General features: G+C 40.1%; 1 protein-coding gene across 1 annotated transcript; it reads left to right on the top strand.

The window, feature by feature from the left end:
• Positions 1 to 371: 371 nt before the first annotated feature.
• On the top strand, positions 372 to 1,868 carry fancf (FA complementation group F). The gene has a single exon (XM_088417144.1). It carries the CDS (start codon positions 723 to 725, stop codon positions 1,746 to 1,748), a length of 1,026 nt encoding a protein of 341 aa, XP_088273270.1. The 5' UTR covers positions 372 to 722; the 3' UTR covers positions 1,749 to 1,868.
• The last annotated feature ends 7,356 nt before the right edge of the window (positions 1,869 to 9,224 follow it).

Here is a 9,224-nt window from a genome sequence, read left to right on the forward strand (position 1 = left end):
TAAAAAGTGGAGGCTTTTAGTTAGAAAAATATGTACCCTCATTTAAAAAAAATAAAAATAAGTGGGGGTACTATTGGGGTTACTATTATGAAATTGTTTTATTAGTTCCACCAAAATAAATATATCAGCAAAAGCGACATAACCAGAAAAAAATGTCAGTGGAGTGGTTTTCAGTGGATTGGCTAGGGTGTCACAGCCTTTCACTTAAGGCTGTATAAATGTGTTGGGGGGGGGGTTAAGAGTTTATATTTAATCAGAAACAAATTAATGAAAACCAAAAGAAACATTTTACTAAATACCGATCGCAGATTAACATCGCCTTTATTCTGAAGGAACTTTACACGTTTCCGCTGTCAATGGCGCATGCGCAAAATTCCAAGCGGTCCATACAAAACATGGATAAAGTGGCGAATAGAACGTGAGTTTTTTTTTTTTTTAGTGTCTTACGCCAACAAATGCATACAGTCCAGAAACGTTGTTTGTATTTACTAGCGCGGCTATTTGATACCACATGAAATCGATGTGACGTTTGAACTCACCATGCTATCATTCATTATGGCTAGCTAGCTAGAACGATAGCTTTCGTGCTAGCTAGCGTGTAGCTTCGGTGACGCTGCGTTGGTTGTCATGAGGAGAACATTTTTGAGCTAACTCTGCCGTCTTCCGTGGGAGTCGGAGAACCGGGGCTCCTCGACTGCGACTTTGTGTCTTCAGAGCGCCGCATGGAGGCGGTGCTGAAGAATTTGTCAAGTACGGTTGAGTTGCTGGCGGTGGCAGCGCGGAGCGGTGACGTGCGTCTATGGGACCGACAGACCCTCTCTCGAGCTTTTCACTGGGCCTGCTACTGCGAGCACGTTTTCTCCAAGTTTCACCAAAACCCCCAAATAAGTGGAGTTATAGATATACAATTGCAGCAAACTAATAGCAGTTTGCGAGCTGTCTTTGCTGACTACGCTGACCTCTCTTTTTTGGACCTGTCACGATGCCAGCACCTCTTGCTGACAGGGTTGCTGAATAACCCTCATCTGCCCCTCTCCATCTTGAAGATACTGTTTGAGACCACAAAACCGGCACTCATCAAACCAGGAGAGTATCAGGATGTCACCGGGCTTTGCAGTCGCATCATCCAATGCAAATCCGCTTTTAAGATCTTGAGCCCGCTCACGGGTCAGACAAGTGCCGGTGTCGAGGTGCAGACCACCATGTTGCTGAAGAGCCTTCACGCCCTGCTGAACCGAGGCGGCGAAACGTGCAGGGCACAGCGTTTTCTTGACTCGGTCCTCCAGGGATGCATAGAAGCAGAACATTTGTGTCTGGTCCTTGCTGCTGCTTTGCTGACAGAAGAAAATGAGCATGCTGCTTCAGTGGATTTTCTCCAGGACTGGCTCCAGCAAAAACACAGTCTACTGCAACACATGTGCTTCACACTGCCTACATCTCTTCTTAAGGACCTGGCCAAAAAACAGGTCAAATTTAGGGACATGTACTGTGAGGTTCTTAAGAGGTGGGCGGCAGATATGGATTACTGCGTGGACAATGGCGAATGGGTTCAAAATGGCAAAAGATCCATAGTGTCTTTTCAGAAATTGACTAAGCACTTTGAGGTCTTGTTCAAGGCATGTCCCACTTTGAGGAGTACTGCAGAGAAAGAACTGAATGATTTGAGGATATCCGATGGAGACATTGATGTCAGAGGACAAAGTGTGTGGAGAGATATCTTAACAGAAATGCACAAGCTTGATGGATAGTTTAATAAATGTTGGTTTGGTTAACCTTTACTTATTTATTGTAGCCTCATTAAAATCCCTCAGCGTTTTTTCTCCTTTGTAAAATGGACATTTATATCAAAGAAACACTAAGATTGATTCTTTAAAAGGGAAAATAAACCATATTTACAAAAAGATGTTCAAGTGCAAATCTTTTTTTCATTTTAAATTTCAGTTAGATTTTCAAAAGATGCTTCTTAGAGCTTAGGCTCTATGCTTTTTTCAGTTTGAAGTAAAAGCAAAGCTCAGGGTTTACCATTCCAGCTGTATATTTCTATTTTGGCAAATCTACTCTAGAAAACTTTAGGGAGCGATTTATTTTAATTTATTGAAATTTAAAAGTGATGTCAAGACAATGTTTTACAATTTTTTTTCCTTTGAAGATTTAAGAGCCTCTATCATGTGTTTTTAGCAATGCTAATATGCTAATTTCTCACCAAAAACACTCCCAAAGAGATGTTTTCCTTCATTCATCCATGTCTGAGCATTCTTGCCTTCCCAGCAGATGTCCAGCCCGATCTGAGATAACGACAGTCACATGTCACAGCTAAACTGTCTTCTAGGTTTGATCATGGGTACTCTGATATCATTTTTGGTGGGCAGCAAGTGGCAAAACAGCTCCTGAGATGGATAAAAACACATGGATTTTGCCACTTAATTTTATATTCCACAAATGCAATACTAGAATACGCCATTTAGACTAATGGAATTGCATTAAACCTATCTTAAATATTTTTCGTGACTCGACTCCTGATGAACCTGTTACTCTTAGTTAGAATTTTAAACAACGATGAGCAATAAAAACTTTTAACATTTTCCTAATGCGAATTTGTTTAATGACCATGCTTCAAGGCATTCAAACGATCTTTTGGAATTTGTTGTTACAAATGAATATCGGCCTTAAAATATCAGTTATTGGCTTCCTTCGGTTTTAAAATAAGCGCACCCCCCTCACACACACAAGAATAACCCACACACATCAGTCCATCTTTTGTTAAGACACATAAGATATACCCATTGGCATAAGTACGGTGACAAAAAGGCGATGTAAAAATCAAGCATGCCGGGGTCAGTCCGAAGACTTGAATACTAATTCACACGGGTCAGTCAGGTGACTTGAATACTAATTCACACATGCCTGCTTATAGACTACAGCACCTCTGTGGCAAGGGATCAATTAGGAACATCCTGTGTGTTCAATCAAAGGCTGCACAATAGCTGGTGCGCGCTGCACCATGGATTAGAGGCCCCGACATCGCGTGCATGCAAACACCAACATAGCCACGGCTCGTTTAACACGCCGTGAAAGCAATTCACGCGGTGACAGACAAGGGTCACGAGTAAGGGCCCACGTGTACACAACCAATTTATTTCCGAGGCGGGAGGAACATATGTGGCTGACAAAAGGGGAAGCAGCCATGATTAAAGGAATCTCACCTGCTCCTGTGTTGTAAAAACATGCAAATGATCTCAATTGGATTTTCATCATGTAGATGCGGCAAACCAATATCAATTAGTCATTTTGCAAGGCCAAAGACAATTTGCACATTTCCAAGCATAGTTGACAAACAGATTGACTTTTGGACTCGCTTTTAGTTTATTTTTAGATTTTTCTTCACAGCCTGACACATGAGCATATTGGGAATGTAGCCATGGTGATGATTGTCAGCCTGCAAATGAAAAGAAGCACACCTCAGCTGATTTAAAAATAGTTGTAAGCAAATCATTTGATAATATTCTGAACAATGTATATTCCATCATACGATAGGCCCCCTATAACATGCGTTATTTAGATCTTTTTGGAAAAGTGAAAACACAAACACCTGGTGACAGATTGTGGCATTTTGGAATGTTTTTACAAAGCTGTCAAAAAACATTATTTTTTTGTAAGCTTTTTATCCAGTGTTCATTTTAAAACTGGGATTAACACAAACATTGAAAAAAAGATATGTTGACAATAATGATCATATTGTTTATTTTTGTGTTCAAAAAAGTATATAACATTTCGATAGTGCAATTTGTCATTACCTGACCGAGCAAGTGTGATGTTATTTTCAATCCACAGCAAGTAGCAGAATGGCCGCCCCCTGAGATGTATTAAAAACAGGTGAATTTTGCTGCTTATTTCATTTTGAGCCAACACAATATTAATCAGAATACTGTCTTCAGACTAGCGGGGCTGCATAGAACACATTGTCAAGAAAATCCAGACCAGTTAAAATGAATTTCTGACTTCTGTAGTCATTTATAGTGAAGGAGTATGATTTCAAAAAAGGTGATACTGTACATGCATTTTTTTTTTTTCACTGAGCAGCGCCAATAGAATGTTTGTAACGTATGAAACATGTCGTCACACAAAACTGTTTCGTACCTTTCGCTATGCAGACTTCAGTGCACAATTTTATACAGTACTGTATTTCCATTTAATGACCTTCAAATGCCATAGCTGATAATAATGCCCGGTTTGATAATTGTGTCTGCAGCAGTTGTTAACTTCCTTTAGAGGGGAGAAATATTGGTTCTCATTTGATTATTCTTAATGAAGTGTCCTTGGAGGAAAGGTCTTGCCACCCCCACCCCTTATATGGTTCTGTGACAGCGTGCAGCAACAAACTGCAGGGAGACAAGTGGAGGGCGTCTGTTGCTGTGTTGAAGAATAGCATTCATTAAAGGTCTGCTCCAGCCCCCATCTGGTGGTTTGAATAGGGGTGAGTTGGTTGGGGGTGGTGAGGGTTTTCCAGCCCTCCCTTGGCACGCGCCTAAGCCGCTCTGGTGTTGGCCCCGTCTGGCCCCTGCAGTGACAGATCACAGAGGTGGGGGTGTTGGGACCACGCGTCACACCTGTGTCCCACACTGAGAATCATTAAGCAAATATACAACTCCTTTTATTTGTTTGTTTCTACAAAGTTATAAATGTGTATGGGTCTGTTCAGGAAAATTTATAAAAGTGCTCCGTCAGACTTCCCGGTGAGATGTACTGTTCCTGCAGAAACACTTTATGTCCAGTTTGAACTGTTTTATTGATGCATTCTTCACAACATTTTGCTAATTATTTGACTCTAATGTAATTGTAACTTTTCAGGGCCAAAAATCGTGCAGGCATCTTTTGATGGAAATACTCTTTATGGTAAGCAGTAACTTGCACTCTACCGTCTTTCAACATTTGTATTGCGCTAAACATACACAAACACATCACTTGGTATTAGATCAGTGAGATTTTTTTTAATTCATTTATCCTTTCATGAACTCAAAAAATATATTTAAATCTCTAACTTTATGCTGTCTTGTCTATATGCTTATTAGATCTGGTTTTATGCATCAGGATTTTTGTGCATGAGTTGTGGGTTTTAAAACAAAGGTCAATCACATCCTGAAGTGGACACTTGGTTAGCTGTCTTTGTGTTTGGCATAACTTGATAGGCTCTTGTTGTGGGTGGAGGGCAAGTTCAGGAGCAAAAGGAATATATAAATATGGAAAAGCATGTGAGAGTTGTCAGTCTCGTGAATGGTAATTTAAAGTGAAAAAAAAATGCCACAACAGCAACTTTGAGAATGGGCTTGCCTACAACACAAGCAGCCATGTACAGTTTAGCCTACCACATAAATGCAAAGCACCCTGTTGGGACTGAAGCCACAATTACAGATAGCAACAAAAATGTTAATTTTCGAAGCCATAGCAACGTTCCTTGCCAGACTATTTTCAAGAACACCACAAATTTGAGCAAGTCTGTGACAGACAGGATGGAAAATGTTTTATTTCATTGTGTTTTCTAATTATTTGGCGATTGACAAAAGAAAACAGATCTATTCCTCCAAGTCTCAAATCAACTCCATCTGTTAAAGTCTATTAAGGAAAATAAATGACTGAAGCCACTTTGTTGTTGTTCATCAATCTTTTGATCTGCCGCAATAATACAACATTTCTAAATGATAGTAGATGGAGTTTTCTTCAGAAATTCTAGATCTTATGAAGATCAATTAATTACAAATCACATTTCTTTCTATCATTTCTCTGCATTATCTGCACATTTTATCTACATTGGATCAGAAGTGCTTCAGCATCACAAAGGCAATCTTGTAAAAAATCTTATCAGCTTTCCCCCTTTGTCTCCATGTGTGATAACCAATATGAACACACTGCTGAGAGGAGAGCTATGGAACTGTCACCCTAAGGTGAGATGGGGGAGGGGAACTGGATCAACTTATGACAGATGAGCTTACATATAAACTACAGGATCTCAGCCAGTTTTGTGGCGGAAGAAGAAGAAATAGCACATTTGATGCTGCAATCTCAGGCAAAAAAAAGTAGTAGAAAAAATCATCATCAAAAGCTTCCCTGCTGCATATGGGTACTAAGTTTGGTATCTATAAATGTTTCAGTAGGATGAGAAAGTAAGCACAGATGAAAGCTTACGAGGTGCCGCCTGCTGCTGTGCTTCTCGCAGTTAGAAAATCTGTTTTACACTTTTCAAGCCTATATCCTTAACAAAATATCCTTTAGCATATGCATGATGAGCGCTACCTTAATGTATGGAAGGGAAATTGATTGGGGGCTCCTGGCATGCAACCATTACTGTTTTATTAATGGGAAGAGGTGTTCAATTCAATTGCCCGGAGGCGGTGTAACAGCACACGCGATAGGCTCATAAAACACCAATTACTTCTATGCTACATTTGGAATTTGGACTTGTAATCACAGCCGGTGACTTGATGGAGGATTATTAGAAAATGAATGGCCATGCGGGCTGTAGCGTGTAGCGGTTGTAGGCTACAATTTGGCAAAGGGAGCACATCCAGCAGCATAATTGCATGCAGGCACGCTCCCTGGAGAGGAGTGCCAGCCCGTCATCAAACACTCATTCGGACGGGGCCTCATCCCATTACAGTCCCCCAGGAGCCAAACTGCACCTGCCCCACACACCCAACAACAGTCCATCCTCTCCACGTCAGCCGCTCTCTCACTATTTCAAAGGCCTGACATGAACATGATGCTGCAAAAAGTCAGCAATGTGAATTCAACTTGCTCCCTGCTATGAATGAAAACCCCAACTTCAAATTTAGTCCAATTACAGCGCACCCGCCGTATGGCTAACAAGCTTGTCACCAGTGCAACAACCATGACCACTGTGACTGGTGTGGCAGGAGGAAAAACATGTTCCACATGACTTGGCGCGATTGGGTTTTATGTCAAATTAACGCGTGCGCTAGTGAGGAGGTGGCCAGTGGAGAGCGTTGATGGTTTTTACGCTCCTCCTGCTCCACCTTCTTGGCTGACGAAGCGATTAGGAAGAACTGAGATTTATTGTTATTGCATGCTGCTTGGTGGCTTGAGCTGCTTGCGATCAGGCAGCTCAGTTAACAATGATATGATATCAACCCTCATCCACAATACAAATATAGCTTCTGCCAAGCTCAGGTAGAATACGAATTATGAAGCAAAATCATTTTTTTATCCATTTCAAGAAGCAGCCATTTTGCCATCTGCCGTCCACTGGAAATGACATCACAGTTGCTCAGGGCTCAAGTAACGACCAATCCCAGTTTACCTTTTTTCTGAGTTTGCTCATGTGACGTTTGCAAGGTGGATGGATGCTCAATAGGGAATCCCACCACTGCAAGGAAACATTAATAATAAACTCATGAAGCCCCGATCTTTGCAAAAGAACTCGGCTTTGCTTTGCTGTTGTATTGGATCTCATTAGATTGTGCAGATGTACATGTTACAATTGGGCACAGTGATATATTCCATTCATGAAACCACCATATCCTTGTTAGTGAAGGGGAGGGGAGTTAAGCTCTCAGTGATGTATGTGAATGGATAGGCACCATCTTTGTCCTGAATTATTCACCACCTTGCAAGTGAGCTGCAATAATCTTTCACTGGAGTTGAGTGTAGGGCTGGACAAAGCACGAACATGGCTGCTCATATTAGTACGAGCACAAAGGACTTCCTGCTTTTCTTCGTTATGGTCCCGGATGAGCTTGAGTCTATCCCAACTGATTGTGGGCAAGAGGTGGGGTACATGGTGTACCGTACAGCCTTATTGATGATGATATTTTATTACTTTATACTTTTTTTATATGGTTTTGTTTGTGGACTGGAATTACTTTTCGTTCACAGTTGTGCATTTTCAAGAATGTTTTGACCCCTAATGTGTTTGAGACCACGATAATTTTAAGCTGTTTTTGACTGGTCCTGTAAAATGTTTTGGGCTGTTTTTACAAAGATACTTGCATTTTTAGCTGGTTTGGACTGGTCCTGCAACATTTTTTCTTGCTGTTGTTTTTACAAGTATAAATTTAACATTGAGTGAAAAAGTCCTTAAATCAGTTAGACAGCTGGATAAAACAGATGATATTTTTGTTTTACATTGTTTGGTTTCTGCAGGTAAATCATTTAAGTTTGGCTCTAACTTCATCAATACGAGGATTACTTAAAAAGACACTATTTTTTTACAATACAGTGTTCTCCTTACTTTCAATGTTAAAAAAAAAACAAAAAACTTGTGGGTTTCTGTGTTGTTTTCTTCTTTTAATATAGAGGACAGTCAAAACCGCATTTTGAGTATTGACCCCAGCATGATACTGTATTTCTCAGTTTTTTTTTGTCCCTGCCATTTTTTGAGGTTTTATATTACAAATAAACACACAAATGCACTGATGTGTAAAAAGATCTACAAAATAAATGTGTAAAGAATACACAAATACGAGCTTGCCAATTTGCTTTAATGGCTGGCTAATGCATGCTGGTAATTAAAGTTCAATCAATCAATCAATCAATCAATCACCAAAATTGTTGACGGTTTGCAAATGTGATTGCAGCAAAATTGCGGACTTGGGCATTATGTTGATGATTTGATCTGTCGGCCTGAATTTGCAAATAAAAGCTGCAATGTGACCTCCTCTTGTTGTCAACTCAATTGAAACTTTATTGATACAATTTTATGTAATCCGTGATTGCACTCTGGAGGTATCGATTTGTCGGTCTCGTGACTGGATTTAATTTTGGAGTCGGGTCAATATGTGCTGCGTGTAGCACAACTGACCTCAGAGGTGTGGAGAAGGACATCCTGAGGTGTTTTAGGTGCGTCACACTTTACTGTAAGTCTGCACATGCTGCACAAATGCAGTAGAATGCCCTCTGTTGTCATTGAGTCACTCAACTGTAGCGAAGACCATTTGGTTAGTGTTGTATACTTGGACTAGGAAAAAAAAAATCCTGTAATTCATTCATGGATTTAGATTTTGCACAAGCTTTGAATAAGCTTACATTAAAACTGATTTTAAATTTGTATACGCTATTGTTCTTTGAACATTTTGCACAAAATTGAAAAACAATTTTATCCTCAATCAAACCTCCTTTAGAATAATGTTTGTTGGGTTCATTACTTTGATTAAAAATAATGAAAATCGCGATTGACTGAAAAAAAAAATCAAGATGTTATATTTGGGGCCATA

The sequence above is a fragment of the Hippichthys cyanospilos genome, chromosome 6 (assembly GCF_059441005.1).
Source record: "Hippichthys cyanospilos isolate Australia breed blue-spotted pipefish chromosome 6, RoL_Hcya_1.0, whole genome shotgun sequence".
Classification (NCBI taxonomy): domain Eukaryota; kingdom Metazoa; phylum Chordata; class Actinopteri; order Syngnathiformes; family Syngnathidae; genus Hippichthys; species Hippichthys cyanospilos.

Bases quoted from the DNA above. Each gene is read 5' to 3' on its own strand.
- fancf (XM_088417144.1), top strand. From the start codon at position 723: ATGGAGGCGGTGCTGAAGAATTTGTCAAGTACGGTTGAGTTGCTGGCG.